Genomic DNA, 25,425 nt, shown 5'->3' on the forward strand with positions numbered 1-25,425 from the left:
ATAATCTTTTATTTGCAACTTCGTAAAATCATTTTTTACAGTGTAGTTTAAATTATTCCACTGACTCAGTGTCATCACTCAAAAAGTGCCACATAAGCCTCACATTGTTCATATATTAAAATGTTTTAGTGAACATATACATAGACATTTTTTTTTTTACTGTTTATCACTTTGTACTGTATTGGAATATTTATTTTTTGCACTTTACTTCTGTTATATTCTTGACTAGCCATTCTTGCTATTGTAGTCAAAAATATTAAAAAATAACTGGTCGAAATGATGGTTCCTCTGAAAAGATAGTTAATATTAAATAAACAACATTGGTTGATAATAAATTTATACAAATAAAAATGGCACGTTGAAGTAAATGAGAGGCCAAACACTTGCTACACAATGAATTAGGATCATTCAGATGACGTTTCATTTCTGCTGCCACACTGATGTTTACTTGTAGATCTAATTTTCAGGAATTCTACGCAATTATAGGAAATCTGGATCAAAGTTTACTGTGGTAGTCCATGACGTAGTTCAGTGATGGGGACCAAATAAGGGTAATGAGAGTAAAGTTCATCTGGAAGCAGCTGATGTTAGAAATTGATGTGACATTGAAGTATGCGGCAGAAGGAAGAATGGGGTTGGTTAACAGGAAGTGTCAGGAGACAGTGGTCTGGAGGAGGTAAAGAGTGGAAAAACACTAGTAAAGTTCCGTATGCCTTAAGAAAGAGAAGATGGGAGAAGGATACTGAATCAGAGGCAAGCAGTGAGACTGGAGTAAGAGGGAGAAAAACAAGAAAAAGAGAAGGAGAAAATAAGCTCCCAGACTGAGAGCAGTGCCTCGCACCCCTGCCGTTAACGGAGGGTGGGGACTATGAAGTCTCCATTCAGGCCTTCTCTAGAGATCCTGTCACAATAAACTGCACATTTCTGTTTAGACAAGTCCTACAGCTGGGAGGCTCTTTGAATTTCTCCACCAAAGTCTCATATCTTAGATTCTCCTATGAAAACAAAGGTCTTAAATGTCCACATCAGGCACATAAAGGCTTTCTGAAGCAAAGTGATGCATTTGTGTAAAAAAAAAAATCCATATTTAACATGTAAAATAACTAGCTTCCGCCAGGCCACCTTCCGTATTCAACGTCCTTGTTTCGTAAGTTGAATACAGAAGGCGTAGGATTTAGCGTAAGAGTTTTGAACCGCGAGAGGCGTTAGGCCTACACTTTCTTTGCAAGTCTGGTGGAAGCTAGATATTTTACTTTATAATGTGTTAAATATGGATATTTTTCTTACACAAATGCATCGCTTCGCTTTAAGAAGGGCTTTTTGAGCTTCAAACAGGTGGTTTCCGTGCACTGCCATTATAAAGCTTATTAAGATATTTGTAAGATATTTTTCTTACAAAAATGCATCGCTTCGCTTCAGAAGGGCTTTATTAACCGCCTGGAGCCGTATGGATTACTTTTATGATAGATGGATGCACTTTTTTTGGGCTTCAAAATACAATGCCCCATTCACTACCATTATAAAGCTTGGAAGAGCCAGGATATATTTTAAAATAACTCTTAAAGAAGAGTCATATAGGATGGCTTGAGGGTGAGTAAATAATGGGATAATTTTCATTTTTGGATAAACTATCCCTTTAAGTTGTGCTTGATCTATAAGGTGACAGCATGAATCAAGTGTCTATTTGTAAGCCATTTGTTTAGTATGCTAATGTAATGACCAAATACTGTAGGTAGGACTATTTTCAAATGCAATATGGCATTTAAGTAGGGTTGGAATGATGTGTTGATGTTATCGTTTATGTTGATTATGTAAATATGTCGATTATGTCGATTCGTCACACTGTTTATGTTCCCCAATGATGGCGACTCAGACTCCCGGGCATGCTGAAAATCAGCCATTATTACAAAAATATCAAGCCCGGTATTTTTTAAAAAGAGACAAACACAGAGCGGTTACAAAGCTTTTAACACTATTGTTGGTTATTTAAAATATCTAATGGATGAACTCATGCCTCGAATGGACTCATTTTTTTTAATAACGCACTGTCAATCATGGTAAAACTTCACGGTGTTATGAACACCGCCATGTTTGATGTCCCTATATGGTTAGTTAGTTAGTACTTTAACCTCCTGAATGAACAAAACATTTCAAGATTCACACTTGTAAGCAATTGCTGCTGTAAATAACAAAAAGTGAGTGAACACAGCCACAGTAAACAACACCTCTCCTAATTAGTCCTACACTGCATAAACCTTATCTTTTGTGACAATAGTATCATTAGGGCAAAAGTTCATACATAGAATTGATACAGTTATTAATTATTGGTAAATTAACCAAAGGATTAATTGACTATCCAGAAAAAAATAATTGTTAGTTACAGCCTTATATACAGTACTGTGCAAAAGTCTTAGGCACGTCAGTATTTTCACCCCCCAAAAAAAGGTTTTAAGCCAGTTATTTATATCTTTTGCTGTAGTGTGTCAATAGGAAATATCCGTTCACATTTCCAAACATTCATTTTGTCATTAATTGTAATAATCCAGAGAGATTTTTGAATACACAAGGAGTCTGACAACAGCCGGTGCTCCACACAGTGATCTGATCTCACCATCATCGAATCCGTCTGTGATTGCATGAAGAAACAGATGAAACTGAGACAAACTAAATCCAGGAGAACTGTGGCCGTATCTCTAAAATGCTTGAAGAAACCTGCCTGCAAAGATACAGTACTGTGAAGAGTTTTAGGCACTTGTGTAAAAATGCTGTAAAGTGAGGATGTTTTTAAAAAATACTGTTATAAATAGATTTTATTTATCAATTAACTTATATTAACTAAATCAAAACAATATTTTGTGTGACCACCCTTTGCATTTAAAACAGCTCTTGTCCAGGTACACTTGGGCATCATTTTTCAGGTAGCTTTGGAGGCAGGTTTCTTAAAATCTCTTGGAGACACGGCCACAGTTCTCCTGGATTTAGTTTGTCTCAGTTTCATATGTTTCTTCATGTAATCACAGACGGATTTGATGATGGTGAGCTCTGATCTCCATGTGGAGCACCGGCTGTTATCAGTCTTATTGTGTATTCAAAAATCTCACTGGATTATTAGAATAAATGGCTAAATGAATGTTTGGAAATGTGAACGGATATTTCCTAAACAGCTTGTAATCACACCTTTTTAGCATAAAATGTTCTTTAAAATTGAGCCATGAACCCTAGGTTTTTAAGGGTATACAACAACCAGCGTAATAAAATATTGTCACATTCACGTTCATCCGTTTCAGATAAAATGGAATGCGCTTTTAGCAGCGTGCACTGGACATTTCACTTGAAAGTGAGAAAAATGCAAAAATGTATTTTTTTTAAATGAGCCCCGAGTTGTACATGACTGTTTTTGTAACATTCATGACAACACAGAGTTATTAATACCAATGTCACCAGCTTCTTCTTCATTTTTTTAGAAGAGAATGAAGAGTTTTATACTCCAATCCCAGGCTAGGTAACTACTGTATGTGCAGGTAAGCAGTTGTGTTCCCTCAGTGTGCAGAGCCAGGACAATGCTCTGAAACAGTGCACAAGTTAGAGCAGGCTAATGGCCAGCTTTCAGCCTGGGGGAGTTAATAGAGCCCATCACAAAGTACGGCCTTTCTTTTCGCAAATGAGCCACTCTGCCTTTTTCAAAATCAGTGACAGAATGAACCACAGACAAAGCCTGATGATTTAGGGTGACGTAATAGTTAACTACAATAACAAATAATGAACAAATTACAACTATAACAAATGGTGAGTAAAAAGTGTCCAAACTGACCAGTTCAGGCAACCAGTTCTAGCTCAGTTATACTGATGAGCAACACAAACACTGTTCAGTCAGAGCCTTACTACCACAACAATGACTTCATTAGAGGCTTGCTTATTCCTGTCATTCCTTGTAATTGCAAACAGAACATAATTGCAGTTCTGATAAAACATAGATGCGCTGAAATAGCAACCAAAAATGAAACCAACTAAATGAAAACTTTATTTGTGTTTTATATGTTTTGTGAAGAAGTCATTTGGGTGCATCACCAATTATAACTTACTGAAGCTTGTGATATACTAGGGGCCATGGAGGGGATCTGGCTATCTATCCTACAGAACATGCATGAATACAAACATGTCAATATATAAAACATGTCAGGTTTGAGCTAATCTCTCTCAAGTAAACCACCAAAACATACGGGTTCAGTATAGACAAACACAAACAAATGCACACACAAACCTACAATATGCACACGTAAACACATCCCCTTCTTTTTTTATGAAACATCTTATGCGTCTCACAGTCTGATCAATGACAGGCAGGATCACAGTCTTGTGTCTTGAGGTTAAAGTCTTTGCACCCCTTTCTAAATCAGCCCTGCTGTGTCCTGTAGATATTCTGTTCATTTGAGTTTTGTAGTGATGTTTGGTTATGTTCTGCCACCCTGAGATTCATCAGATAAGAGGCAGAAAGCTTGTTAGGGAAAAACTGTCACGAGGATGAGGCAGACTTCAAGGCGCTCTCAGAGCCGTGACACATGCACAAACAAATTCTCTATTTTTCTCTGATTATTGGGACTCATAGCACTCTGACGCTCTTCAATCTTCAAAGATACACGACTTCCTCAAGTTACCGGAGATTTCCAGACCGTGTAAAGCTCATTGAATATTTACTGCCTTATAAGTATTGTAAAAAGTGCTTGCTGCTTTTGTTACCTTAAATACCTGATTTAATTTGGTATAAATTAATGTATTTAAGTTGATACAGCAGTATTAAATACTATTTTTGACTTGAATAAAAACATTTAATTAGATTTTTAATGCAACACATCTTGTTCACTGTAATACATTTCAGCCCACTATGGCTAAAAGTTTAATTGCTTTAAATGGTCAAGTAAAATCAATGTGGTGCCAAAATCACAAACTGCAGTTTCAACCACTCTTTTAATTTTAATTCAATTACTGATACAGAACATTAAGTTAAAACTCATTAAATTTCATAGAAAAAATTACACAAATTGTACAACTTAAATGAAAACTAAAATTTTGTTATAATATAATGATAAATAAAATATTTTTACAATATTCTATGTTCAGTGTAATGCTATTAATCAGTAATAATTTAGTAGTAGAAAGTTAACAACAACAATAATAAAAGCTTAGGCATATGAGGATATTTTCTACATAATTATATTGTTTAAAAAAAAAAGTTAATAATAAATAAATAAATAAATAAATAATTTCTCTTCAGCACATTTGTGAAAACAAATAAATAAAATAAATTAATGACATGCTGTCAAATTCTTACAAATTTTTATTACTAATCATTTCTTTCAATACAAGGAAATACTTAAATATCTAGGTATAATTACTCATGCACATTGGTTAAAAATTAAACAAATTAAACATTTTTTCTTTCTCTTTCTTTCTTGTGTGGTGCGGTGAAACAAGCAGTGTCTCAATGAACCATCTTTGGCTTCAAGCTGCAGCAGCGCGTTTGAGTCTCACACAGAGATTCACTTGTTGCTGCAGCTCCATAAACCTGAACTGAGCGCAACAGTTGCACTGTTTACAACGGAGTAGAACACAGGGAATATTACTCACAGCCCGCTCAACTTACCTCTTCTTCTCTTTCTCAGCTGTCATCTCTCTGTTCCCTCGTAATTCCCGCAGTTCGTCAGCAGTGAGACCTCTGTTCAAACAGAACACGGTCCAAACCACCGCAAACACTCGCGTTAAATAACAGAAAAAAAGACGCACAATTGTGAAAATGCAGTAAAGTCCACCAGCAGGGCAAAAGTGACTGTACAGTCTCAGAACACTGCCAAGGATCGTACAGTCACCCACTTTTGTAAAATCCAAGCGCGGTGAGGCTCGTTGCGGTGAGGGAGTTTCTCGCTTGTTTTGAGGTCAGTGAAGTTCACAGACCGCAGCTTCTCACTGAAGGGCGCTTGACAGCTGAGCAATCAATTGGAGATCTCTGATTGGCTGGAGCCGCCGTTGGGAACCGCCCACCGTCAGCGCTGACAGGACATTCACTCCTGCAGGTCTTTCTCCAAAAGCTAGCATCAAACTCTCATAAAAGTCTAAATTTCAATCATCTAAATATTATGAGTTAGTTGAAAATAACAGCAATATGATTACAACTAAACTCTGCAAGACGGCAGGGGTCTCTAAAACAGGTCTGAGTAGAAAAGAAAAGTAAGCTAAAGCTAAATTTTAATAGGCTAATGAAAAACATTCAGGATTAAATGGGGCACGTGCAATAATTTAAGAATCAGTCACTTACAATTAAAGAGGAAATGTATGACTTTTCTAAGAAACAAAACATCACAGTCCTCTATGAAAAAAAAAAAAAAAAAAAGTTTCTCATGTTTGGGGTCTCCAAGGCCTGAATGAGGGACAGACTAGCATCAGTCCTGGATTTGTATTATTGTATTTTCTGTTTTGACCCCTAACACTAACAGTAGCAGCATCACTGTTTTGACAGACAAATTTTAGGTAAAGTCCTTGCCTATTTTTTTTAAACAACACAGGCACCTTCAATGATATGCCTATCTGTCCAATGGGTTTTCAATCAGTCAGAGAAAGATAAAAGAATTTGAAGAAAAGAAGAAAACTTAATTTTGAAACGACTGTTATCTTTAAATGTATTTAATGTTTTAAATGTATACCATTCTAGGACGATTTGCTCTTATTTCTTGGGTAACACAACTTGATGTTTCACTGCTTATTATATCCTCTTGGGACCCAGAAAAAAGTTTTTTGAATTTAGTATTTTTTCACGTCATTACATTGTTTAGAGCATAATAAACAAATGAAAAAAAAAAAAAAAAAAAAAACGTTTTGAAAAATTATATTTTATTCATATGTTATGCTCTTTAGTGGACACCAGGACTAAGTTGTTTAAAAAATAAAATGACATGAACTGACATGTATAGGCAAAAACATCCACCATTTTATTTTTTTTTTTGTATCCACCAATCAATTTTTATGCTTTAGGATTTTTTTTTTTAACCAAACTTTTGTTTAAAGATGATTCTCTACTATGTTATGAAAGATATAATGGAATTAATTGATATACCATTTTACTTTATGCAGTATGTGGGTAAAATTTTCCCAATACAATTCATCTATACACTGCCTAATTTGCATTTTAATGTGTTCTTGGGGCAACATATAATGAAAAAAGAAGTGTAATAATGTAAGTAATTACTGGAATAATATAATTATATAATTATATCTAATGATTAATAGGAATATTGATATATTGATATATAATTTATTTCGGTAATTGCTTGTTGTGTCATCATGATTCCAAAAATTCCTGATGAACACGATTTAATTCCTGGTGTCCTCTACAGTGGACATGTATGAAATCAATGCCCTATTTTGTAAAAGAAAGTCATATTTTGATTAGAAATCCCATAATATTTTTCAGAGATGTTGATTTATAACAAACAATTTGAAAAATAATCTGATTTAAATGATAATTACAAAATATTATCATTTTCCATAAGAGTGCTAATTTTGATTTGTTGTTGTCAAGGTGAAACCTCCAAAAATTTGGTATCTCTGCAAAGCCCTGAATGTGCTCTTTACAGGACTCATGAGTTAAAACTGTGACATGATGTCAGAGAAAATCACTAAAATATTATGTCCACTACAGAGGACAAAAGTATATTCCTGGGTCCCAGGAGGATAAATATAACACTCATCTTAAACAACTATATCTATCCTATCCTTGAGCAGTCAGTTATTCTCAAAATATAGCACAATGCAACTTTAAATTTCGTTCTTAAGCACAGTTGCTCAAAGAGCAGTTCAGATTATTCAACTGCTAGAAAGTTTTGAGCATGTGACAGGACAAATCCTTCACTCTTTGTTTTGGTCATGATGACCAAAACTCTCTGTAGGGTCACTCTCTCATTTTTCTCATCCTTAGCTGTTTGTTCTTCCTACTATCTCCTCTACAGTTTGTTTGTTCATTAATTCATTATTTATTTCAATGATTAAATTATTTCTCTCTCTCTTTTGGCTGCCTCCCATTAGGGGATATATGCATATATGTCATCTCAGCTACAGTACTGTGCATCTGGAGACTAATTTGGACTTCAAACAGTTTGGTTAATTTCTGACATCTTATTTAATAGGTTACAAACCAAACAATGCACATTCACATCCTTTGAGAACAGTACATTTGGCACATAGTAAAATGCAAATAATGACATGACAGTGACTAATGGCAGATGTAAAAAAAAAACAAAAAAAACAAAAAAAAAAACATTTATGTCTTATGACATACTGTACATATGAAGCTGCAAAATACAATAAAAAAGAAATACATATACATTTATGATACTTACAGTGACATAAAACACTTATATAACTTATATTAATATGCACTGTACCTCTGTATGTACAAATATGTATTCCTTTGTGATACACAGATTCACGTTTCACCAGAGAGGTACTTTTTCATCTAACTGACTTGAACACACTTGAACGTCAACGTGTTTCCTAGAGTCATTTCAAAAACAGAAAAAAAATAAAATAATAATAAACATGTCACTCATGAAGTCCAAAATAACAATGTAAATTGCGCATCAGGGCACAGGTATTTGGCAGGTGTAGCTGTGTGGGTTTCCGTTTTTACTCCGTCCAGGCCATTAGACGCCGGTTCAGAAGGGCACAAATAAGGCCAAACATGCTTTGAGAAAACAACCAAGCAAATGAAATGTAAAAAACAGTAATGTAAAAAAAAAAAATAATAAAATAAAAAAATCTAAATAATCTGTAAAATATGCAGCACATGACTTAATAGGCGTGCGCATGATTTACTAATTTGTTCCCTAAAATTTGCTAAATCATGCTCACGTTATAAATCGAGGGAAGCAATTAGTAAATCTTGCGCATGATTTAGCAAATCAAGGGAACGAAATAGTAAATCATCCGCACGATTTAGCAAATCAATGGAAAGAAATAGTAAATCTTTTTACTATTTCTTATTACTTAATAGTAAATGTACGATTAAGTAAATCAAAGGAACAAATTAGTAAATCATGTGCACGATTAAGTAAATCTAAGGAACAAATTAGTAAATTGTGCGCATGATTAAGTAAATCGATTTAAGTAAAAAGATTTACCTTTTTTCCCTGCATGTCATGTGTGGGGCTCCATACGAGTGAAACTGCTTCTTGAACAAGAAATAAAAAAGTGTAGGGTGGGACTTGATTTTGTCAATAGGGAACTGATTGGATGGTTGTGGTTTGCTATTGCTGTGATGTCATGTGAGTGACAGGTTGTCCCGCCCTCACGTCATCAGAGAAGAGATGTCGTTGCAAGAGGGAAGGGAAGTTATTTTGATTAAAGTTTATGAGGGCACATGAATTGTTTAAAAATCATGATGTGCATGAATAAATAATTTATAATAAATATAAATATTCTGCAATATTCCATTAAAAATAAGAAATGTTTATTTTGATTTCATGGTGACTTTAAAAAAATATAAACAATCGGTTTGGATTTCATGTTGACTTTAAAGCTCGGTGTTGGCAAGAGCCTATGCAAAAAGACTAAGAAAAAATATCTCAAACAAAAAGATTATGTTGCATTTTTTACAAATGCGCTATTATCTATTCTGTTTACAACCTGAATTAAGGAAATGTTGGGACATTTTTTAAATTTGAATAAAATGAAAACTAAAAGACTTTCAAATCACATGAGCCAATATTTTATTCACAATAGAACATAGATAATATAACAAATGTTTAATCTGAGAAATTTTACACTTTTATCCACTAAATGAGCTCATTTCAAATTTGATGCCTGCTACAGGTCTCAAAAAAGTTGGCACGGGGGCAACAAATGGCTGAAAAAGCAAGAAATTTAAAAAAAGATTCAGCTGGGAGAACATCTAGCAACTAATTAAGTTAATTTATATTAGGTCTGTAACATGATTAGCTATAAAAGGGATGTCTTAGAGAGGCAGAGGCTCTCCAATCTGTGAAAGAGTGCGTAAAAAGATTGTGGAATACTTTAAAAACAATGTTCCTTAACGTCAAATTGTAAAGGCTTTGCAAATCTCATCATCTACAGTGCATAACATCTCTGTGCGTAAGGGACAAGTCCGAAGACCTTTATTGGATGCCCGTGGTCTTTGGGCCCTCAGATGACACTGCATCACTCATCGGCATGATTCTGTCAATGACATTACTAAATGGGCCCTGGAATACTTCCAGAAACCACTGTCGGTAAACACAATCTGCCGTGCCATCTGCAGATGCCAACTTAAAGCTCTATCATGCAAAAAGGAAGCCATATCTGAAAATGGTCCAGAAGCGCCGTCGTGTCCTGTGGGCCGAGGCTCATATAAAATGGACTGTTTCAAAGTGGAAAAGTGTTCTATGGTCAGACGAGTCCAAATTTGACATTCTTTTGGAAATCACGGATGCCGTGTCCTCAGGGCTAAAGAGGAGGGAGACCTTCCAGCATGTTATCAGCATTCAGTTCAAAAGTCAGCATCTCTGATGGTATGGGGGTGCATAAGTGCATACGGTATGGGCAGCTTGCATGTTTTGGAAGGCACTATGAATGCTGAAAGGTATATAAAGGTTTTAGAGCAACATATGCTCCCCTCAAGACGACGTCTATTTCAGGGAAGGCCTTGTGTATTTCAGCAGGACAATACAAAACCACATACTGCAGCTATTACAACAGCATGGCTTCGTCGTAGAAGAGTCCGGGTGCTGAATTGGCCTGCCTGCATTCCAGATCTTTCACCTATAGAGAACATTTGGCGCATCATTAAACAAAAGACAACCACAGACTCTTCAGCAGCTGGAAACCTCTATCAGGCAAGAATGGGACCAAATTCCAACACCAAAACTCCAGAAACTCATAACCTCAATGCCAAGACATCTTCAAACTGTTTTGAAAAAAAGAGGAGATGCTACACCATGGTAAACATGTCCCCGTCCCAACTATTTTGAGACCTGTAGCAGGCATCAAATTTAAAATGAGCTCATTTTGTGCATAAAATTGTAAAATTTCTCCATTTAAACATTTGTTATGTTATCTATGTTCTATTGTGAAGAAAATATTGGCTCATGTGATTTGAAAGTCTTTTAGTTTTCATTTTATTCAAATTTAAAAAACGTCCTAACATTTCCGGAATTCGGTTTGTATTATTAAATGAACTGATTAGACTTTCTTTAAAAATGTTACTAGTCTTGCTTGCATCACAGGTGTCAGATTGGGAGAAAGTCTAAGGTTGTGCTATATTTAGAATGGAAGATCATTTGTCTGCATTTAACTTTTTTTGCCACAGGAGCTTAATATTTTGTCTCTTTGTCTAACTAGAGTATATGAAAGACAGAGGCTGTAGCAGCTGAAATAAAGGACCTGTGCATGACCTGACAACCTAACAATTAGCAACCAAAACATACAGTTGAAATCATTGACATTGAATCAGAAGGTGAGATGGAGGGAGGGAGGAGTGAGGAGGGAAGGAGGGAAGGAGGGAAGGAGGGGGGGGGGGGGGGGGGTCAACGCACACATACACACACACACACACACACACACACACACACACACACACACAGAGAGAACATTGCACATAACTGTTTCTCATATTCTAATAATACACAAGAATATCCATAATAGGCATAACCATGCAGTAGATGATTAGTCTATTTTCAAAGTTCACAGGCTAACAATCGGGTAATCAGGACATGTATGTACTGTAGACTGAATAGACATGATTGGCTACTGTCCTGATCCAATCATAACAATGGGTCTTGTTGCATTGTAGAGAAATCAACAATTTCCATATCCTAGCAACAAAACAATCCAGTAATATAATGAAAACACACACACACAATGTAACACTAAAGAGGGACATTTTGTAACCTTTCCCTCCAGTATATATGAGCGCGCACACACACACACACACACACACACACAGACACACAACACTTGTTTTGGTGACATGAGTATATGTCAACACTGCTGTTTCAAATGGAAACGGCGCGATGGTCTCATGAAAGGCAGTTCTGAGTCTGTGCATCACCTTCCCAGTACCCTCCAATCACTGTCTCTGGCTATCAGACCATCACGTGATCAGATCCCAATGCTGAGTGCTTTAAAACTCCCAATTCACACTATTATAAGCATCACATCTGCAGTACAATCACTGGTTCTTTACATTTGGTTTTTGCATTTCAAAACAGTTCTCATGTAAATATGTTGACTTCAGTGGTACCATTACGCTGATACACTGCATTATGGGAGAAGAAATGAAACATAAAAAATGGCTTTCATTAGATTCTAATGAGCTCTATCCAGCTGCTTTAGTGATGTCACATGAGCTACTCTAAGTATAGCTCAGTGTTTTTACATACATTAAATAAATATTACTCTGTTTCATTTGGCGGAAATGTGTGAGGATTTGTGTATGTTTTTTTTTTTTTTTTTTTGGGGGGGGGGGGGGGTCAGCAGTAAAGACTCTCTACTTTAAAAAATAAAGCATCAAATTCTTGGTAAATGATGGTCTAAGGATGAGCTTGTGGGCATTCACAGCCTTCGCACCACACTTGTGTGCGAAGTACAGTGCAGGAGATGGAGGTTGTAGTTTTAAGACAGGGTCTCATCACCGAAGTAAGAGAAGCCTTTGAACTCGTCCTGGTTGATTTGCTTGATAATGGCGTCTTCTACCAGGGTGAGCACCGGCTCCTCACGGGTGAAGTCCTGGTCAAAATTGTTGACATCTCTTTTGGTTTTCTGTGGATGGAAAAGGAGAAAGTGTAATTCATTTCAGGACAATAACACACAAAAACACACCTGCACATACATCCAAACACAGTGGGGCCTTCAGCTGTGTGCACCATAAGCACTACAACTGACCTGAGAAATGTTTTCCTTGCCAATATTTCAGCAGTTATTATGTGTGTCCCATATTTCTGTCGATTGAACCAGCGATGCCATTCATTTGAGAATTAATATTATTTTCAGTGAATTGTCTAAAGTGGTTTGCAAAACGGCTTGAATTGATTCACATCCATTGGGACCGTTCTCTTAATGAATCATCAGAAGCAAATTCTCACTCAGTAAAACAACAGTATTGAAATATTTAAGGAAGAACATTTGAAACAAGTTTTCAGTTGTTTTCCTATGCACTTAATAATTGTCTTTGACCTTTGTGTTGCTTTTTGCTGTTTTCTGTTTTACAGTTTTTCTTGATTGTTTACACACATTTTTTGAAAGCATGCCTCATACTCTCAGAACTCTACACACAAATCAAACAACTCACACACAATGGGCAAAACCCCTCAATTCTCCTGCAAAATGAAACTTTACAGTCAAAACAATGTTCTTTCTTCTCAAAATGGTATTTTGTTTTCAAATGACACACACAAACCATCATATGAATAGACATTTATAAGAACCAGTTGAACACTGATGTGCTCTATGTAAAACACTATGATGATTGGAAAACACTTCTCCATTCATCATAATGACTTTGGTCTTTATTTGGTTCAGAGTTACACTTACTACAGACAGTACATGCATAAGTGTGTTGTAAAATATTTGTAGTATATATATATATATATATATATATATATATATATACACATACATACATACACACACACACACACATATATATATATATACATACACACACACACATATATATATATATATATATATATATATATATATATATATATATATATATATATATATATATACACACACACATATATATATATCATACCCGGTCATACCTTTTTGCCAGCTGTTTTATGAATACTATTTTTCACCTACTATATAGTTGGGAATTTGGGTTCTACAGATGCAGCCATGGAGCGCATGTATGGTTAAACACGGAAGCTTGTGCAGGGATCACATGACTCCATTACATGATAGAACAAACCTCAGAAGCAGACGCCACTGCCCAAACATGTATTCACATACTTCTATATTTTTATATCATGGATCGGCAATCAGTTTTTCTTGGTAATCACTTTGCCTTACTGGTCCAGTAAAGAAATTTCACCTTGTTTAAATGTAAAAAAAAATATATTTGTGCATGTTTTTTTCCCTTTGTTTTTTCTACTCTCCCAAACTGCTCTTTCCCTCGCACCCTCTAAGGACTCTCATCAGCCTTGTGAGCAGGCGCGATAATGGGGCGGACAGATATGCCCCTTCTCACACTATCTGAGATACATTCCACACACACTTACAGCAGCCAGCATACATGTCTGTATCAAAGTACAGCGTCTGATGTGTGCTGAGAGTTCGAGAGCATCTCAGATATCCCACTGTTCACACTAACAAAAACAGACATGTGACACAAACACTTCAAAGAACCATGAGGGTCTAAGTACTGTAATGTTCTGGATAACTGCATTTGGAGTGGCCCATGTTTATGTCTGTGATGAACCAGCCAATCTACAAAAATGTGTCCTAACCAGACACAATGTGATAAAGCGTCAAGCAGTATATCCTAATTGCTAAATAACAATCAGATTTTGATTCCCCTAACTAGTTGTAAACGCAAAAAACAAACAAAACAAAAAAAACATCTAAAAAAACATCAGTATCTCTGTTGCATCTCAATGGTTAGTTCCCAGCCAAAGTGACATTTCATTGGTCCAAAAAATCTACACAATGTTTAATTTCTTTGCTAAATAAAACAGCAATGTTTCAATCAATAAATATATAAGTATATACCCTTGTAGCTTAAAGTAGGTCTGTCTTTAGTTTCAAGGTTTATAAGATATTGTTCAAAATCAATTTACTCTATGAATAAAGTGAATGGGATTTTTACTTATAGAACCCAATTGTTGCACACTATTAAACATTAAATACATTATAATTGGTTGTTATTTTGTCACTTTGCAGCAGCATTTCGACAAATGACTTGTCCACACAAGTATTGTCAAGCCAGGTTAGTGTTATACGTAAACACAAAATGGCTTTATTTAAGGTGCGGCCACATTTTTCATTGTTCAGTATATTTTCATGGGTGAAATCTAGTCATTTCCATAGGAGTCCAAGCATTTGTGAATTTTACATGAGGGCGAAAGATTTCCCCACACAGATTTCACGACGGGTTCAAGTTGGTCACATGTATTCACCGCATTGCGTCATAGATCGCTACACTAGTGTCAATAGACAATATACCTTTTTCAGCCTGTGAAACTGCACGAATATGACTGCACCTTAAGGCAGAATTTAAATGGAATCTGTAGTGTGGGCAGCAACTTCAACATTTTCAACATATATCTTGCTTTTTTTTAAACATTGCAAAGCATTCTGGGATTGACTTCTGGAGGAAGGAGTCTGCCTTAGAATTTACCTTAAGAAGTCAGCATAGCCATGTCATCCACCTTGCATGATGCCTTACGTAGGCAGCGCACTAGATTTTGTAACAGAGTGACTGTCCTCAGTATCTCACACATTATGATACTCACAATACGTGGTTTGAATGGCGGCTTGATCTTCCTCTGTTCCAGAAGCACCCAATCAATCTCTTTGAAGAATGGATGCACTTTAATAGCTTCCTCCAGTCCTTGGGACACAACACAACCCAACCGCTTACTGGGGCTCTTTGTCATGAACTAAACAATGGTGCAAAGAAAGAAGAAACAATTAGAAAAGCAAAATATCAAAGAACTGGGTAAAGATGCTGACAGCAGACATGTTAACCAGAGGACAGAGGCTGTGTTTATATGCATTATGTTGAGTTGGGGATGGTCAATGATGATTGTGTGATGTATGTGTGATGTAAGAATGCATCCTGTGGAAGGGTGACCTAGGGTGACCATAGGTCATGTGACCACAGTGCCAGTAAGACAGATCGCAGTGTGCATGACACTATCCAAGACAAACAGACTGCGTTTCCCACAAGGCTTTACAAATGGGCAAAGGACAGCCAAAGTAAATCTTGGACATGTGAAGGAAAAAGGCGACACACAAAACACACACACACACACACACACACACACACACACACACACACACACACACACACATATATATATATATATATATATATATATATATATATATATATATATATACTTTTTCTCACCAGCCCAGGTGAGAAAAATTAACGCAAAAGTAATGTAACGCATTCGTTTTCAGAAAAAGTAATGCAATAATGCATTACTTTTAAAGGTAACTTTCCCTAACACTGCTTATGAGTTCTACCACCTCACTGTCCCTCCACAGACTACCTTCGCAGGTGTCTTTCATATTAACCAAGTGACCAATGAACTACCAGTATGTACTGTGACCAAAATGACAAAATTGTAAAAAACGTCAATCTAGATTGATGTAAAAATCGCTTGAATTCTGACATGACTGTTCAGACTGAGGTCACATTGCAAAATATCAGGCTTCTATCTGATTTAGGACCGCATATGGAAGTGGCCTAAATCAGAAATGAAAAGAGATCACGGTTCCGAGTCAAATATGATGAAAAAAATGTTGGGCCACTTTTGCCTGCACTCTGAACACTGGCTATGAGTGTAAAGCAGGAAACTCAAAAAATGCTAAAGAGCACAAGCAGTCATGCAGACAAATACACACAGAGAAACAAGTCAAACTAGCCAGACAAATAAATACTGTACGAGCAATGTGTATTGACTGAAAAGACACTGCTCACTGGAATAGCTTTAATATTGCATTTGTTTCTCTTAGACAACAATATGAAATGGAGAACAAGCTGAGACTTTTGCTGGAAGGAATCATCATCTGTCATCATTTAGGAATCATCATCTGTCATCATTTATTCACCCTTGTCCCTTGTGTCATTCCAATCCTGTTTGACCTACCTGATTCTTTGGAACTAAAATAAAAAAAAAAAAAAAAAAAAACTGGGAGATTTAACTGTTCAGTCCAATGTGAACCAGGTAATCTAGTTAATTGAAAAGAACCAGAACATAGCACACAAGTTGTATGGACTTGTGGTACTTCTGTTTTTTTATGTATTTTTGTTTTCCTTTTTATGGAAAAAAGAGCTGCAAAATAATATAAAATATCTCATTATTTGTTTCATAGAAGAAATAAAATCATATGAGTGAGTAAATGATAACATTTTGTCTGAATGGTCTCCCATAGAGGTTCAGAAATAAAACTCTCTTTTAAATTCCTTGAACATCAAATAACTGAGCTGTGCCATTCAGATTCATTTTATAGCTCGATACTTTTACTGTCCGTCAACAATTTGTGTCTATTTTGAAGTTTCCAAAAGCATTTTAGAAGTAACATTGGAGACAAAGTAGATATATAATTGAAACGAGCCTCTGAGCAATAAAAGGTTCCTCAGCTGTTTTTATATGCACTTAACCAATTTGTACAGTTACAAAATGGAGGAACCCTTGTAATGGTGGACTGCTCATCCTGAATGAGACCTCTGAGATTACACAATCCAAAAATCCAGCAGAGAACACAAACAATCTGTTCTTTTCCCAGAAGAAGAGTCATTTTTCTGAGCTGTCATGTTCTTTTGCTCTTCTGTTACTTAACCAATCACAATTGTTCTTTCCAGAAGAGTTAGAGAGCAAGCAGAGAGTAGTAAGAGCAAAGGTTAAAGGGTTAGTTTACCCAAAAATGAAAATAATGTCATTTATTACTCACCCTCATGTCGTTCTACACCCGTAAGACCTTCGTTCATCTTCGGAACACAAATTAAGATATTGTTGATGGCTCAGTGAGGCCTCCATTGCCAGCAATGTTACTGCACCTCTCAAGATCCATAAAGGTACTAAAAACATATTTGAAACAGTTCATGTGAGTTCAGTAGTTCTTAATATTATAAAGCGATAAGAATACTTTTTGTGTGCCAAAAAAACAAAATAAAGAATTTTCAACAATATCTATATGGGCTGATTTCAAAACACTGCTTCATGAAGCTTCTGAGCTTTATGAATCTTTTGTTTTGAATTAGTGATTCGGATCTCCTATCAAACGGCTAAACTGCTGAAATTCTGGCACTCCATTTCACTGATTCGATTCGTAAAGCTCTGAAGCAGTGATAAAATCGGCCCATATAGATATTGTTAAAAAGTCTTTTTTTTTTTTTTTGGCGCACAAAAAGTATTCTCGTCGCTTTATAATATTAAGATAGAACCACTGAAGTCACATGAACTGTTTCAAATATGTTTTTAGTACCTTTATGGATCTTGAGAGGTGCAGTAACATTGCTGGCAATGGAGGTCTCACTGAGCCGTCGGATTTCATCAACAATATCTTAATTTGCGTTCCAAAGATGAGCGAAGGTCTTACGGGTGTAGAACGACATGACGGTGAGTAATAAATGACATTATTTTCATTTCTGGGTGAACTAACCCTTTAAGAGTTGGCAAGAGATATACAAAAATGTTTTATTTGCCAATGTCTTTAATAATAATTCATTCTTAGGAAATTCCTTAAGAATGGACACGTACCGCTTTAAGAATGCTGACGGCCTCTTTGCTAAGCCACACAGGATATAGGACGTCATCATGGAGAATGGACTCAAAAAGGTCGTCTTCATTATCTGCTTCAAAAGGAGGCTGACCGGCCATCATCTCGTACATCAGCACACCTAGAGCCCACCAGTCCACTGATGGGCCATATTCAAGCTCCTGCAAGATCTGCAAAGGACAAATCACAACAAAACGAAAGTCATTTGAAGCTTACAACAGAATAACTGAGGTTGAAAGCGCTTATTCTGTGCTGATTTGGCGAGAAAAACCAGCAGTTCTCTGTGAAGTTCTGCAGCCACTGATGGTTATTACTGTAAACTAAATATGAAAACTTTGAAAGTAATATCAGAGTTTTCTGAATGTAATGAAAAACTAAGACTAAACCGAAAGTGGAAATCTCTAAAAAACTAAAAAAAAAAATGTCATTGGGCAACATTCATGAAACATTCATGGGAACAATAACACATCAGGCAATATGTGCCGTTCATACATATTGCGCCCTTCCTTCCTTTGGGCGCAATATGTATGATTGGCACATACAGTCAAACCAAAAATGATTCAAACATATTTTTGATAGATTTTTACCAGTGGGTGCAGGACACTGTAGTTCATTTATGTAAGTGAGGATAGCAAAATAAAGTAAACTGTGACATATTATACCCAAAAATTCTTCATACATGTCTACCAGTAAAATTTATACAAATTTGGAACCAAAAATGATTCAGACACTTTGAACTGACCATGTTTTTTTAAAGTGTGTTAAGTGTCTTAAGTGTTATCTTGCCATATTTTATTACCATTTTTTTTAACTATAGTGAATAAACTGTATTAATGAATGAAATGTTCAAGGTGTCTGAAAAATTTTTGGTTTGACTGTATTTCCTGATGTGTTATTGTTCCCATTGTACTTACCTGTTGTTGAACTGAAGTCTGTTATTTAATCAATTAAGCTATTTGATAATTATCACCTGATGATTTTCAATATGTTTAATATAAACATTGTTACACTGACGAAGACAGACCAGCCGAAACGTTTGTCCTTGTATCTCCTGTTTTAAATCAATAAATTGTATTTTAGAGTGCAGACCTTTTGCAACATTCATACATACATTACTCACCCTTGCGTCATATCTGTAAATAGAAAAGTTACTCCGGCTACTTTGACGTCTATGGTTTGGGAGTGGCATAGGTTAGTTGTCACAACAAGCGAGCACTGGTTATATCTCTTAAGCCTAGTAGTGAATGTCTTCTTTTGGTCATGAGAAAAATTAATTTTCATTCGCACAGTCACGCACAACCAAAGCACAACCAAAACAATGTTCTTCCAGAAAATGCATGCAGTTTTGATTTTTAACCACTAGAGGGCCAAAAGCTTCATATTGTCCCTTTAAACAATATAAATAATAATATTTCATAGCTTTGATGAGAACCAAGCCGTAGAAAATGAGACTTTCGAGTGTTTACTGGGCATTTGTGTCTGTGAGAGTGTGAAATACTGTACCTCTGGGGCAATATAATCTGGTGTGCCACAGAATGTTGTGGTTGTGATGCCATCCAGGATTCCCTCCTTACACATGCCGAAGTCTGCCAGTTTACAGTGACCTTCTGCGTCCAGCAGAATGTTGTCTAGTTTTAAATCCCTGCAAAGAAACATTGAAGCAAATGTAACAAACAGCATATGTAGCATATACTAAAACATTCGTATTACATGAAAAAGGGACTTCCAGGAAGAATTTTGGAGTAAAATGACACAAATGCAAAGGTTAACTTTGAAATAACTGGAACGGACAGTTTGAACTGGTGAATCAAACCAACATTTCTATCTTTAAAACATACCTATCTTTATATCTCAATTTCTACCGTACATTGTGTACCATGCATTCTTAACCGTTAATTGAAATTTAATAAAAGAGCAAAGCATTTTGCCATATTACAGTTTTTTTCGATTGCTAAATGACAGTGAGCACAACTGGAGCTACATGTGCAAAACTCTAACTACAGTCTGCACTACCAACAGTCACCTGAGCTAAACAGTTAACACATGACTCAAAACAGGCTCAGTGCAGCCAAACACTATGCACAACCCTCACTGTGATAACACACACTGTCACTCAGAACACACTGAGAGTAAAAACACTAGCATCAAACTCCAACACAGAAAATACTAACTTTTCATCTTTACAGTTTGAACAATTTCAGTGACTTCATACAAAGTAATATTTTCTTCAAAGAAAAGAGTGACATTCTTTCACATGATTTATTTAATTTTTTAGAACATAACAGTTCTTTAAGGTAAATGAAAATGAGCAGTTTGCTTCAATAGTCTGTAGTAATTTACGGAATTACAGTAATGAGAAAAAAAAGGTAGAAACTAAAAGTACATACTGTAATTCGAACAAATAATTGAGGGGCTAATCCTGCAAAATTGCAATCAGCAGTGTTTGAAAGGCACAAGGCTGAAATCTATTCTGTTTTGAATGTGTGGTTCACAGTTTTGACAGCAGTGTGTTAGCATTTGAACAAAGTGCTGTAAATCCACAGTGTTGTGCAGGTTGTGGTTAAAGTCATGGGATAAGTGTGCAGAGTTTTGAAAACTGTGTTCAAGCAATGAAAAACGAACTAGAGTTTGGTCCACATGAACTGCTGCTGTGCAGACTGTAGTTAGAGTTTTGCACATGTGACTCCAGTTGTGCCCACTGTCGTTTAGCAATCGAAAAAAACTGTAAACATCCTGATATAACTGATGCATGATTCAGATTCTGGATGTCTCTATCCAAATATTAAGCAACACTTGCAACACAGCAGGTGAATCATTTACTGACACTTATATGCCTGATATTAATTTGATCAAGCGGACACTAATATTCTGATGTCTGCCTGTGCCCACGGACAGAATTTTAGTCAATTAAAGGTCAAAGTATCAAGCCAAAAACAAACAAACAAAAAGTTTCCAATTTTAAACATTGATATTTTAAAAGCATTTTTTTCTTAGCTGTTGAAATTGAATAAATCAAGATACAGAGGACAATTTCATGCAAAACTTTTATCTTCAAATTGTATAAAACAACATATTAAATCACAATTCTCTCAATGTTGTGCGTATGTAAAGAAAGGCTCAACTTGCACTTGAAATTGTTCATTTTAAATGTAATAGTACGTTGATGGTTAAAAATAGCTATCGGTAGACTGATTGTCAACCATGTTCACACTTCAGTTAAATTTGTCAGTTTCCAGCAGTGTCTATGTTTTTCTTGTTAAAATATATTGCTTGAAGTAAACGACTGTTAGATATCTCTTCACTAGATGACCATAGTGGAGGTGAATAATTTGCACTAAAATAGATTTAATTGGATGTTAATGTTAAGTAAAATGAATTGCAGTGTAAATTGACCTGCTAGGCCAGTAAAATGGACAAAAAGAGGAAATATTTAAGACAGGGGCTATTTGCACTAAGTGCCAATAGCGACTGATGCTATTTACACTAAGTGCAAATAGCTGTAGATGTTATTTACACTAAGTGAAAACAGCAATATATTCTATTTACACTAAGTGAAAATAGCAGCATTTTCGTAGCAATATGCTATTTACACTAGGTGAAAATAGCGATAGATTCTATTTACACCATGTAAAAGTATCAGTTCTTTGCAATAAGAGTAAATAGTAATTAGATGCTATATATACTTATATATTGGCAGATACTATTTCCACCTCAGTATTGTTTTGTACATTAACAGGATGCAATAATATCATAGAGTGTAAATGATTATATTTATTAAAATTATTAAATGGATGCTGCCTTATTGGGAGAATATAAACCCTCCCTACACCTTCCCCTAACCCTACCCAATAAACACTTTTACTATTATTAAACAGTCGTTCGCAGTTTATTTCCACTTTTAGAAAATTATTTTCATTTTTGCTGAAAATAAATGTGAGCTTGGCAAAAGGCAGATTCAGGATTCGAACTCACGTCGATCACGTTAAAAGCCGAGTCTTTGAACCTTACTCGCTACCATTGCGCCACCGAAGACGTTGAATTCCACGTGTCCTTTTCAAAACATGAGTGACCCAACCAGACTTTGGTGGGCGGAGCTAGTGTAAATAGTGTTTGCCAACAAGGGACACTCCGATTATGGCAAATCCTGACGTGAAAAATGTTTATACTTTAATTTTTATACTTTATACTTCTAATTACGAAGCCCCACATGACATGCGGACAAATGTGGCAACTAATTAAGAATTTGTTCTCTCATTTTAGTTAAATAATGGCCTTGAATTAAGAATTTGTTCCCACAGCTTAATTTGTTACGTCTTTTTAGTAAAACGTGGCCATGTTGAACTAATTATTAAAATCAAGTAAAACAAGGGAACACATTAATATATAGTGTGAACAATTTACTTAAAATGAGGGAATGAATTAGTAAAACGTGCTGACATAAAAAAGTGCCATTTATTCTTAAATGTAACTGAGCTACACTGCAAAAAAGAGTAACATTGCAAATAGTTTAACCATGTAGTACATATTCTGATCGCATGAAAAATTTCCATCAAATTAAATTGATTGATCTCTATACGGTGTACATATGTTGAACTCAGAACAACTGTGAAATATTCGATTAAGGCTAATTAAAAAAAATATGAAACTTGGAAAGTAAAATTCATAAGTTTTAATGCAGTTTGATAGATAGCACAGAAACTACATTTGCGTTGGCATATTTAGAGGGGTCATATAATGCCACGTTTACAAGATGTAAAATAAGTCTCTGATGTCCCCAAAGTGTGTGTGAAGTTTTAGCTCAAAATACCCCACAGATCATTTTTTATAGCATGTTAAATTTGTCACTTTTTGAGCGTGAGCAAAAACGCTCCATTTTTGTGTGTCAAATGCAAATGAGCTGCTGCTCCCAAGAAGAGGGCGGAGTTTCGAGAGCTCATGTTAGCAGTGCTGGTTACCTCACACAGACTAACTGAAAATGTCAGAAACTGTTCAGACAATGATGGAGAGACTCGAGAAGAAGTGAACACATGTCAAATGCAACAGGACGTTTCTGAATGGTTAGTTGATGAATTTATGTAGTTGATGTAGAGTTAACTTTCTTAAAGTCATTGATTAGTATATTTTGTCATGATAATCTATAAATCGCTTGTGTGGGAACTGTTTGTTACAAACAGCAGTGTAGCTGCAGTGGGGATGAGGCGAAATACGGACTTCTAACAAACAGAGGTATTTATTCAGACAAAGAACAGAACAGCCACAATACTTTACACAATATAACAACAACAAGAATGGACAGGGAGTGCTAGGAGTGAGTCCAACTTAAAGGGAGTGCTGACGATGACAACAGGTGCAGGGAATCCAGGGAATGGCGGGAAGGCTGATGAGGGAAGTGAAAGCAGGTGATGAACAGGGAGGATTCTGGGAAACGGAGTTCGGGACAGGCGTGGATGTAACACTGTTGTAAGATCCTACAGAACCAGAGAATATATGCTGCATGAAGATAGAACAGGTATAGTTTTGTTTAATTACGGTTATAACTTATGTTGTCATCTTGCTTTTATGACATGCTATTGTTGCGTACTTTATTGCAATAATATGGCCTCACCCCTTTGTTGCATGTTCTCGGGGGCAGGGCTTATGTAAATTTTAGGGTTAGTGATGTCAATAACCTGGGAAGAAGCTCGTTTTAGTCCCTACCAGCCATTTGTTGTAGTACTTAAAAAGCGATTTCTTTAAAGGTGCCCTAGAATTATAAATTGAATTTATCTTGGCATAGTTAAATAACAAGAGTTCAGTACATGGAAATGACATACAGTGAATCTCAAACTCATTGTTTCCTCCTTCTTATATAAATCTCATTTGTTTAAAAGACCTCCGAAGAACAGGCGAATCTCAACATAACACCGACTGTTACGTAACAGTCGGGATCATTAATATGTACACCCCTAATATTTGCATATGCCAGCCCATGATCGAAGCATTACACAAGGGCAGCCAGTATTAACGTCTGGATCTGTGCACAGCTGAATCATCAGACTAGATAAGCAAGCAAGGACAATAGCGAAAAATGGCAGATGGAGCAATAATAACTGACATGATCCATGATAACATGATATTTTTAGTGATATTTGTAAACTGTTTTTCTAAATGTTTCGTTAGCATGTTGCTAATGTACTGATAAATGTGGTTAAAGTTACCATTGTTTCTTACTGTATTCACGGAGACAAGAGCCGTCGTTATTTTCATTATTAAACACTTGCAGTCTGTATAATTCATAAACACAACTTCATTCTTTATAAATCTCTCCAACAGTGTAGCATTAGCCATTAGCCATGGAGTACAGCCTCAAACTCATTCAGAATCAAATGTAAACATTCAAATAAATACAATACTCACATAATCCGACACATGCATGCAGTATGCATGACGAACACTTTGTAAAGATCCATTTTGAGGGTTATATTAGCTGTGTAAACTTTGTTTATGGAATGATAGAGTCGAGAGCTCGGGAGGGGGTGGGGAGCACGCGATTTAAAGGGGCCGCAACCTGAATCGGCGCATTTCTAATTATGCAGTATAAGTTCAAAAGATTTCTGGCCAGATTGCAGGATTATTTGAGTACTCCTGATGGAGATGGGTATACATAAGACAAAAAAGTTTGAGAAACACTGGTTTATTGGGCTTGCTCTACTATTACAGACTGGGGCACATCATGTACCCGTGGAGGGAATTTAACCAGCACAAGAGGAAGGTAAAGAGAGACAGAGAGAGTAAAAAAAGAAAAGGAGAGAGCGAGATGATAAGGTGCCACTGATGAAAGACAACAAGGAGTTGGAAGAAACCAGTTGGATTGGGGTTTGATGGTTGATTGCAACAAGAATGTCAACATCACTTCACAGGATGTCATTCAGTCAAAGGTGTTTTCAT

General features: G+C 35.9%; 2 protein-coding genes and 1 long non-coding RNA gene across 5 annotated transcripts in view; all 3 read right to left on the minus strand.

Annotated features, from left to right (window-relative positions):
• epas1b (endothelial PAS domain protein 1b) overlaps positions 1 to 5,949 on the minus strand; it is a 56,272-nt gene extending 50,323 nt beyond the window's left edge. For both annotated transcript variants that reach the window (XM_048205601.1, XM_048205600.1), the window contains exon 1: positions 5,642 to 5,949. In XM_048205601.1, the coding sequence (XP_048061558.1) occupies positions 5,642 to 5,667 (26 nt within the window). In that variant the 5' untranslated portion in view covers positions 5,668 to 5,949. The remainder of the gene's footprint in view (positions 1 to 5,641) is intronic.
• Positions 5,950 to 8,148: 2,199 nt separating this feature from the next.
• LOC125277647 lies at positions 8,149 to 9,206 on the minus strand. The gene is made up of 2 exons (XR_007186957.1): positions 9,168 to 9,206; positions 8,149 to 8,731 (listed from the first exon to the last, which is right to left on the minus strand). It is a non-coding gene; the product is annotated as an uncharacterized LOC125277647 (long non-coding RNA).
• Positions 9,207 to 11,116: 1,910 nt separating this feature from the next.
• prkceb (protein kinase C, epsilon b) overlaps positions 11,117 to 25,425 on the minus strand; it is a 135,285-nt gene continuing 120,976 nt past the window's right edge. For both annotated transcript variants that reach the window (XM_048205602.1, XM_048205604.1), the window contains exons 12-15: positions 20,002 to 20,140; positions 18,480 to 18,668; positions 15,501 to 15,647; positions 11,117 to 12,801 (exon numbers count right to left, since the gene is read on the minus strand). In XM_048205602.1, the coding sequence (XP_048061559.1) occupies positions 12,655 to 12,801; positions 15,501 to 15,647; positions 18,480 to 18,668; positions 20,002 to 20,140 (622 nt within the window). In that variant the 3' untranslated portion in view covers positions 11,117 to 12,654. The remainder of the gene's footprint in view (positions 12,802 to 15,500; positions 15,648 to 18,479; positions 18,669 to 20,001; positions 20,141 to 25,425) is intronic.

This window comes from Megalobrama amblycephala, linkage group LG10 (genome assembly GCF_018812025.1).
Source record: "Megalobrama amblycephala isolate DHTTF-2021 linkage group LG10, ASM1881202v1, whole genome shotgun sequence".
In the NCBI taxonomy this organism is placed as follows: domain Eukaryota; kingdom Metazoa; phylum Chordata; class Actinopteri; order Cypriniformes; family Xenocyprididae; genus Megalobrama; species Megalobrama amblycephala.